Source organism: Pollicipes pollicipes, unplaced genomic scaffold (genome assembly GCF_011947565.3).
Source record: "Pollicipes pollicipes isolate AB1234 unplaced genomic scaffold, Ppol_2.1 Scaffold_6686;HRSCAF=7923_pilon_pilon_pilon, whole genome shotgun sequence".
Taxonomy (NCBI): domain Eukaryota; kingdom Metazoa; phylum Arthropoda; class Thecostraca; order Pollicipedomorpha; family Pollicipedidae; genus Pollicipes; species Pollicipes pollicipes.
This window is the reverse complement of record NW_023596921.1, coordinates 26,561,298-26,571,239: the sequence shown is the minus strand read 5'-3', so window position 1 is coordinate 26,571,239 and position 9,942 is coordinate 26,561,298. Positions and strand designations below refer to the sequence as shown.

Genomic DNA, 9,942 nt, shown 5'->3' with positions numbered 1-9,942 from the left:
GCTGCGAAGCTGGCATGTTCCAGGCTGGTCCTGGCTCCAAACGAGCCGGTGGTGACCTGTATCAGTACTGGGAACCGGGCACTATTATTGACTCGGCCGAATATAACTGAAACAACATGGCAGCTTGACTCCGAGGTAACGGGAGTCGACTCTGACTCCAACAGCAGCTGCTGCGCACGCTTGGCGTGTTGATTAAAGCAACTCACGTCAGATGAAATCATCCGCTGACAAGCTTACACTGGATGCCACCACATGAGTGGAATTTCCCATATATCTGGGGGGAGGGGTGGCGGGAGGGGATCTTACACTGGATGCCGCCACATTAGTGGAACTTGTCATGTGGGGGAGGGGTAGAAGGAGGGGCTCCGCCTCTACATGACCTCATATTTGAACCACGACCTCATATTTGAACCACGATCTCATACTTGAACCACGACCTCATGTTTGAACCATGACCTCATATTTGAACCACGACCTCATACTTGAACCACGACCTCATGTTTGAACGCCCCGGCGCTGAACGCTCCGATTAACCCTGCTCCAAGGTCACGAGGCCGAGCTGCGTTTGATAGACCGCCTGTCACTGGGATGGATCGCAGTGCAAAAACACGGCTCTGTGTCGAAACTTTCCCAGTCAAACTGTGGAGCGCTTTCCCACAACGCTGCTTAGAAAGGTGGCGAAGCTTTGTTACGGACGTCGTTTTGTTGAGAACGATCGTGGTTCATTATGTAGCTGATCGTAGATCATTGTGCTCATGTTTGATCGAGGGAGCACAATGAATAAGGCCTGGTCGTAGGCAATCGGCCTGCAGTGAAATCAAACATAGCAACGAAATTACGAACTGAGTCAAGGTCTAACTCACGCCTGCAATTTCACGCACGCCCCGCAGTCCAAGTCCGAACAGCATCTCGTCTCCGAGATAAGAGTTCAGGTTATGGGGTCCACTTGAGATCCGCTTCTCACGTGATGGCCCACCACGATCCGATCCGGCTTTCGCGAATTTTCGAGCCGAGAGCCTTCGCTTTCACTTCAAAACATCTGGATCGGTGCAGATCCCGTGGAGGCTTCCATTACAAGCGTAGTCTTCTTCACCTGGTCACAGCGTCCTCTCCACGAACGTCCCCGGGCGCAGCTCCCGCCGGACCGGTGCATTTACAGGCGCCCGGCGAGCCTCAGGTCAGCAGGCAGTACTTCACGCCGGCTCCGGCTCCGGCGCCGTCAGGTTACACTGACACTCAGACTGACACTGACACTGACACCAGCACCGTGCCGGAGAGACAACCACGACATTGACCCCGACGCCGACGCCGCGAACAGACAACGGACCAGTGGTGTCTTCGTGGGGACGCGGGTCGCAGCACGAGCTAACCCACCGACTATGGGCCCTTGGGCTAATTTGTTTGGTCGAAATGGAAGACGTTGTATGCAATTTTAGCTACCGGTGATTTGATGAGTCAGTCACCTCGAGTCCGACCAAATTCAAGGATGTTCTTGAAAGGTAAACAAAGCATGACGAAATCATGCTGAGACGGCGGCAGGCATTCTTCTCACTTTATGTTGATCTCCGGCACAACTCCAAATTGCTCAAATCAGGTAAATGTACGGCTAAGCAAGTCGGGAGCCCGGCGACAACGGGCCGCGCGCCGGCCGAGCCGGGTCAGACACGGCGCGCCGCCGGGCAGCGGTGCGTGCCGGCGGAGGGCGGCGACAGGCGACAGATGCGGAGTTGGCGCCGCCTGCACGGCTGCAGCCTGCGCCCGAGCGTAGCCGGCGACCGTGAACCCAGCGACCTTGGCAGTGGGCGAGTCTCGGCCGGCGCAAACACCAGACAGCGCCGCCCGGCGGAAGCGCCGCGGAAGACGGGGACGCTCGCGTGCGCGCGCGCCCGCGCGCCGGGGCGCGCTATGCCGACGTGCCAGCAGTGGGCAGCATTGTCGCGTGAGGTTTGCCACCGCTGTCGTACTGAGACTCAGCTGATCCATCATGTAGTAAAGGCAGACGGTCGATCACGATGGTAGTGCCTCCCCTCACTCGTAGACCATAAACAACGGCGGCTGTTTCGAGAACCGACGTCGACCGTGCTTTCCCGGTTAAAGTTGGCGACATACATTACGATGCTGACGCACATGGAGTAACACATGCCATAAACATAGGACTGCGACGCCCATGCAGTCGAGTGGGTGCTACAGCACACAACCGATCATAAGTCATCCAGTGTGCAGCTGGCGCAGAAATATTCGGGACACGTGGACTAGCCAGGCCGTGGAGTAGAGGATATGACGTGAACACGATCTTGCTCAAACACGGTAAAAGGTTCATTATTTGCCACCGCCTGCAACTTTGACTTGAGAGGGGCAGTGGGAGGCCAGTCAAAAGCCTGCTTATTTCGGTATGTAAATACAGGTGCCTGGCAACGAACTACACCCAGGACAAATCAAATTTAAACGGCATTACATTTTAGACAGCTGTGCCAACAGGCTAACAGAACAGCGTGAATTTTGGAGGTGTACGGTAAGCCCACGTGACCCTGTATCGTGAATCCATATCAGGGCGGACCGTTTTTCACGTAAAAATGCGAGGATTGCGCCGCATACCACTCTTCAAACCGGCTCAGCACCTGGGTTTGCCAGATGTGCAATCGAAGCCTAATGTCACGTAAGCTTAACAGTTGCGTGAGTCCAGTCTGATACGACACATTTCTGTAGGCGTGACACGAATGCCCATATTGTTGGATAGTGTAAATCACATAATTATAATCGGTCGTTTACATGACATTTCAAATGCTGAAGGCAGGTGCCATAGCCTCGAAAGCACTTCAAACGTGAGCTAGCGTTCCCGCTCCTCTCTGATATACAAATAACACATTATTTACAGAACTGTGTCCATCTTTTAGATATAGGTGTATAACGCCACTTGCATTACAGTAGGCGCATTGAAATACCAACATACATGTTTTCTGATACCTATGAACATAGCATCTACCTGCTATTTTTCCGATAACATGATCCAAGCGATGCTGTACAACGGTTGCACCCGACAAATCACTGTCCCACCAGCAGGCCCAGAACAGGACGGCCCGCTCCACAAGTCACAATCATTGTCCCACCAGCAGGCCCAGAACAGGACGGCCCGCTCCACAAGTCACAATCATTGTCCCACCAGCAGGCCCAGAACAGGACGGCCCGCTCCACAAGTCACAATCATTGTCCCACCAGCAGGCCCAGAACAGGACGGCCCGCTCCACAAGTCACAATCATTGTCCCACCAGCAGGCCAAGAACAGGACGGCCCGCTCCACAAGTCACAATCACTGTCCCACCAGCAGGCCCAGAACAGGACGGCCGCCTCACAAGTCACCATCTGCCCTCCCGGGCGGCCGCGAACACGCGCGTAACCTCAGCTCGCCCCTGCGCCGCCGCCAGCGCCGGAGGGCCGCGGGGGACGGCACCTCACGACTCTCCGGCTGAAAATCCTCGCCGTTGCGCCACTCGGCCGAGGCCGAGTGGCGTCCATCGGCCGCCCCTTGCACAACGCACGGCCGGCCCGGAGCAGAACGGTCCGCATCGGCTCCCGCGACGTAGGAGCCCGCGTCCACGAGCAGAACGGTCCGCATCGGCTCCCGCGGCGGCGCAGGAGCCCGCGTCCACGAGAGAGAACGGTCCGCATCGGCTCCCGCGACGGCGGAGGAGCCCGCGTCCACGGGCAGAACGGTCCGCATCGGCTCCCGCGGCGGCGCAGGAGCCCGCGTCCACGCGCAGAAACGGTCCGCATCGGCTCCCGCGACGTAGGAGCCCGCGTCCACGCGCAGAACGGTCCACATCGGCTCCCGCGGCGTAGGAGCCCGCGTCCACGCAACAGAACGGTCCACATCGGCTCCCGCGGCGTAGGAGCCCGCGTCCACGCGCAGAACGGTCCACATCGGCTCCCGCGGCGTAGGAGCCCGCGTCCACGCGCAGAACGGTCCACATCGGCTCCCGCGGCGTAGGAGCCCGCGTCCACGCGCAAGAACGGTCCACATCGGCTCCCGCGACGGCGGAGGAGCCCGCGTCCACGCGCAGAACGGTCCACATCGGCTCCCGCGACGGCGTAGAAGCCCGCGTCCACGCGCAGAACGGTCCACATCGGCTCCCGCGGCGCAGGAGCCCGCGTCCACGCACAGAACTGTCTGCATCGGCTCCCGCGACGGCGGAGGAGCCCGTGCCCACGCACAGAACTGTCCGCATCGGCTCCCGCGACGGCGCAGGAGCCCGCGTCCACGCACAGAACTGTTCGCATCGGCTCCCGCGACGGCGGAGGAGCCCGCGTCCACGCACAGAACTGTCCATCATTGCGGCGGAGGAGCACGCGCCTACGCGCAGAACGGCCCGCAGTGGGCGACGTCGCTATGGCGCATCATGCCACCACATTCGAAGCCGTCAAATTAATCAAATGCGAAGCCTACATATGCCGCCCGCAAGTGGTTCGAGGGTTGGTTTTAGATTGCAATTTCTTGGTTCTATTTATTCAGCGTGAAACGTTGCATGTGGCAAATGTTAGATTGGAGAAGAAATCGAGCGTCCTTTACATGCTACAGCGTTAAGTCACTGGAGCTTCACTCAAATTATAGAAGGTCTTAGCCAATTTAAAACCAGGTCAATAGAATGACCAGGCCTCAAAGAGACGGTATCAGACCTCTTTCGCAGACACAGCTTTATCGGGCAATAAGCCCTCCGTACCGTAAGTGCTAATTTCAAGTACGTTAAAAGAACCTTGCTTTCATTTCCACAGCCAAAGCTCTGATTTATAAGATGAATATCAAAGTACATCTCACAGCGCAGTCATAATCATCAAACTCAGAAGACCGTCCGTAAATGACATTTCGTTTTTGGTAATTTCTTAACACTCTCTCCCTTCCTATTTACGTATTAGTTACACTGGATAACCCACTCCCCTGGTTACGCTGTGCTAAGCGTAACGTCCCGAAAAATAACGACATTTTGGTCTCCGATTGACCTAGAGGTGGAAAATAAATAACGACCGTGTTCCTTGTCATAACAAGAAACCAACGGTGCCCGGTGTTAAGATTTTATGTGTTTGTTTTTAAAAGACATAAGCATGAATTGCGACGACACCTGAGCGAAACGTGGCCATGCCCAAAACATCTCCTCCCTACCTTGTTACGCTTTCGTTACGCTCTATCCCCCCCCCCCCCATGCGTAACCAAATCTATGGACGACGCCAAAATGAAAAGAGCGCCCATCAAAGCCAACCGCGCTCTTTAGCGCTGCGCTGCGGTGTACATTACTAACAGCCGAGTACACGAGGATGACCCTTGTGGGCCAGACGAAGAGTCCCACACGCCAAGACGAAACTTTCTTTTTACGCGCTCAGCTACATTGGACGTGTCGACATTTTCATGGCACGGCAACTGTATAGATAAGCGCCAGGTGTCACTTCTGTCGACGGCTTCGGAACTCATTGCCGCCGAGCGCCGCCATTTCCGGTGGCTACCCAGGCTTCGGACGAGGGAGGCGACAGTTTGTCGGAGGAGCCCGCAGCCTGGCGGCAGGGTTTTGGCGTAGGGCCGCGAATCCATTGTTGTTATCATATGAACAAACTCTGAGCTCGGGTTTTTTTGGGTTTGATTCATCACAGGAATGCATCTCCAGCTGGTCATCACCGCGACAATTTGCAACAAAAAAAAACAAAAACGGTTCGAGTCTCCCCACTGCGTTGCACTAGCTGCAGTTCCAATGAACACGATAAGTACAACACGGCTCGTGCAGCTACGACGCTACTGAAAACAGCGAAATCAAGTCGCAAAGTTATCCCTGCCGCTCGCCGACCACCTGTCTGACCCACCGGGGGTCATCATAGCGGAAATGTTAAGCCCGCAGAGCTGAAAGATGTTCGAGTGATGTAAATAACTCCTGCTGCCTAAACTGAGTGTACGGGTGTTTTGTCTGCCAGATAATTCAGGTTTTTGCTCGCAGTTGGTCAGGCTGCAAACAGGTCGCAGCGATATTAAGGCACCTTAATTTTGAGCTAAACAGCTACTTCATAGATCATCTGCATATGCACCAGGAATATGTCGATGTGTCACGAGATAGAGCTGTTCAACCTTGCCAAAACGGGCACGTAAGCGAGGAGGAATGGCTAATCCAGCTGACCGTTCTTCTTAGCAATAATTCCATTTTTGTGACGTCACTATCAGAGCTTTGAGCCATTTTCGGCAAATAGTTTGTACTTCGGGATTTTGAGTCACGTTATATGCATTAAGGGCATAAGCAATTTTGATGAGGGGAAAACTTACATTTATCCTCTGCAGCTGTTAACGTTTATTGTGCCTTGTAACGCAACCAAATCGGTAAATCGCCGACGAACGATGTGCTGTGAGCGACATGTCTTAATTGGTGAGACGGCGGCCACTGTTAACCACAAGCACCTTGCACCACCTGTCCAGTTCTGTGAACGCTGTCGCAAGACAGAAGCTCATGCCTGAGCTTAGCAAAGCCACCCGCGTTTATGCTTTGCAAAGGGAGAGAGTATTACCTAGCGCCATCTGTTAGTTAAATTAGAAACTGACAGATAGAGGTCGCTGGCGATCCGCCTCTCGTGGTTTTCGCGACGCCCCCGACAGGTGGCTGCAGCTACCCGAACTGCCATCCGTATTACTAAAAGGCCATCTGGTTACCAGAACTGTAACGCATATCTGACACTACACCACGTCTGTTCCCCAGCCGAATAGATGGACGAAGAGGCGCACGCTGACTAGACACCCCCAACTCGAAGCGGCTCTGCTACGTCGGCGGTCACCGCGCACCACTGCCCTCCACCGTCACGACAGGCACGACAGGCGCCACAGGCGCCAGCGGACGCCCGCCGACCGGCAGCGAGTACTCACCGTCGCCGAGCCCGTCAGAGGGGTCAGGCTTCTCGCGCTTGATGTGGCAGGGGGCGCCATCGGCGCGACCCGGCCCGGCGAACGACGGCTCGGACACGTAGGACGGAGACGGTACTGAACTGGGCGCGCACTGCGGGGCCGCACCCTTGGCGCCGGACGACTCCAGCAGACCTGCCGCACGCGAGCGCCGCGATCACCGGCGATGCAGATACACCGAGCGAGGCGCACCGTGCACTAGCAAATGGTCGCGAAGCTGAAAGGTATGTGACGAGCCCGGCCGGCACCATAGCAGACGTGCCAGAATGGATAGTCGATGAGTAAACGTTTTGAACGGAATTTGTACACTAGTTTGAAAATAAAGTGGTTTGCATACCTGAAAACATCGAGCGGCCTCGCCTTCCAATAACTTATTCACCCATAACCACAGTGTCTTCATACTTTCGCCTGTCCTACCTCAAATTTGAAAAAAAAAACAATCGGCTTCACCCGCACCAGCGTGATCGGCAGGCGTGCTTCACCCGCACCAGCGTGATCGGCAGGCGTGCTAAAGCCATACGTCAACCGGACTCCCCAATGCTGCAGCTCAGCACCACCGGTGGTCCCTGCACCCAACAGCCCGCACGTGACGACGAGACGGCCCGCAAATAGGCAGGGCCGAAGCCCCGCCAACGGTCAGGACCTGATCGGGCCCCGCCGCGGGTCCAGACCTGACCAGAGCCCCAACGCGGGCCCGACCTGACCGGAGCCCCGTCGCGGGTCTGGACCTGGCCGGAGCCCCGTCGCGGGTCTGGACCTGACCAGAGCCCCGTCGCGGTTCTGGACCTGGCCGGAGCCCCGACGCGGGTCTGGACCTGACCGGGGTCCCGTCGCGGGTCTGGACCTGACCGGGGCCCCGTCGCGGGTCTGGACCTGACCAGAACCCCGCCGCGGGTCCGGATCTGACCGGAGCTTCGTCGCGGGTCCGGACCTGACCAGAGCCTCACCACGGGTCCAGACCTGACCGGAGCCCCACCGCGGATCCGGACCTGACCGGAGCCTCACCACGGATCCGGACCTGACCGGACGGCGACTCACTAGCTAGCAGCGGGTTATTGACGGCGATGGAGCGGGCCGGAGGGCCCGGACCCCTCTCCGCCGGACACTGGGTCCTGTCTGGCTCGTCCTGCGGGCATCAGGCGCGTGAAGTCACACACCACCACCGGGTCAGTCATCATCGCGTCTCGGTTATTCACACAAGGGTGGATCTCAGGAACACGTGTCACTTGATGACCAATAGCATTATCCGCATCAAAAGGAACACAGTAAGTGCTTGGAAAGGATATCTCGGTATCTCTGGGGAGACTTCAGTCATGACATCAGATATAGCCTTAACTCAGGTTAATGGCAGATTGCTTCAGTTGAGCAAGCATGCGTTGTATTCCATTTCCAGTTTCGATGCAATGACTAGTGATGAACTGCCACGTCCCTGGTCACAAAATAAGTACAGAGTTAACACTGAGTGCAAGACAATAACACTTAAAGACGGGCACAAGTAACAAATAATTAACTAATGCTTAACGCATGGCGGTTTAAAACGTTCTACTAAATGCATGGCCTCCTGATAACCTGGCAGAACCAGACCCAGCCAGACAACACATTTACTGCTACGCATCTGGATTCTCGACTATCTGAAGAGGGGGCAAGCAGGTGACCAAAAAGTTTACCCCCTCACCTTGACCCTCAGGTTCAGTTGTTGCAGCTGGGGCGTCAACTCGCCGGAAGCAGACAGCTGTCTGCGCATGCGCATTCGCCGCTCATTCAGTGCCGTGCGCCCGCCGTCAGCTAGCAGTTCCTCCACCTGCCGGCGGCGGCGCCACCGGCGCCAGCGGCGTCAGCACATCTCCGTCCCAGCTGGTGGCCGTGACGCCGCGTGACCAGCCGCGGAGCGGCCGGCGCCGCATCACCAAACCCCGATAATGGTGTCACCAATCTCGGTCACGGCCACCCACCCGTCTGTGTACACCCCGCTCACCGCGCCGGGCGCCCCACCGTCCGCTCTCGTCTACAAAAACCGGCGGGATCAACACAGTTTTCCGGCCAACGAAGCGCCCGAGCACGCGGAACTCGCCCCGCTCGCCCCCGTCGCCGAACGGCCAGCGCGCGGGCTTCCCGGCTCAAATAGGTCAGTGGGTCAGCGCGCGCCGGCGCCCCACCTTATACTCGGACAGCAGGTTGCCAAGGTCAAAGTCGAGGCTGACACTGGAGGTGAAGAGCTGGCGTGCCGCCTCCGAGTTGAAGGCTTCCTCGATGGCGCCCAGGTCGTTGGGGGCGGGGTCGGGCAGTGCCGTGAAGCTCACGTCCGACATGGGCTCCTCCAGGATGGCGCGCTGCGGGGCAACGTCGCCGGTCACGGTCGTCGGGGCACGGGAGCCGGGCAGGGCCAGGCGGCTGCAGTGGGCAGCGCGTCGGCCTAAAGCACGGCTCGGCTGACTGCAGGGACGTGGAAACGTACAGAGCAAGGGAGCCAGACTTCATTGGTAAGTACATTCTTTCCCAGCAACAACAAATGATTTATGTGACGCACGCGATACGCGGGGCATGTCTCCCCCCCCCCTTCCGCTTCCTCTAACGACTGCAGGTGAATGCATGCAGTCTAGCCCAGGACATGAGAACCAAGAGAGACACAAAAACGAGCAGGAAAAGCTCGTCAGCATCCAAAATTGGTCATCATCATTGAGGCTTTAGAATGCACTGCATCGCTGAGGTCATTTGCATCGCCTGCCTTTCACTCTGAGGGAAGCGCAAACGTCGTGGGAATCAAGCCCCCATCTTACGCATCACAAAGAACAGCACGCAGCACGATCATGTCTCTCGTGGCGCTAACAGATTCCGTGGCGACAAACAGAACAATCCAGCAATCGCCGACCACCGCTCGCTCCGCTGATCGCCGGCCCACGGTTCACTCACCACCTGTTCTTCGGCGGCCATGTTGGGGTCCGAGCCGGGGCCCGTCTTCGCCATCTGACCACCCCCGCCGCCGCCAGGACGACCGCCGCCGCCGCCGCCTCCGCCGCCGCCGC

The 9,942-nt window shown here is 57.3% G+C and overlaps 2 protein-coding genes across 2 annotated transcripts in view; one reads left to right on the top strand and one right to left on the bottom strand.

Moving 5' to 3' along the window:
• LOC119108506 (ecdysone-induced protein 74EF) overlaps positions 1 to 9,942 on the top strand; it is an 88,362-nt gene that overhangs the window by 12,534 nt on the left and 65,886 nt on the right. The gene's annotated exons all lie outside the window — the stretch shown is intronic.
• On the bottom strand, positions 6,604 to 9,916 carry LOC119108507 (uncharacterized). Its single transcript, XM_037232080.1, has 5 exons — positions 9,830 to 9,916; positions 9,076 to 9,249; positions 8,595 to 8,720; positions 7,958 to 8,045; positions 6,604 to 7,054 (listed from the first exon to the last, which is right to left on the bottom strand). The coding sequence occupies exons 1-5, from the start codon at positions 9,881 to 9,883 to the stop codon at positions 6,792 to 6,794; spliced, it is 705 nt and encodes a 234-aa protein (XP_037087975.1). The 5' UTR covers positions 9,884 to 9,916; the 3' UTR covers positions 6,604 to 6,791.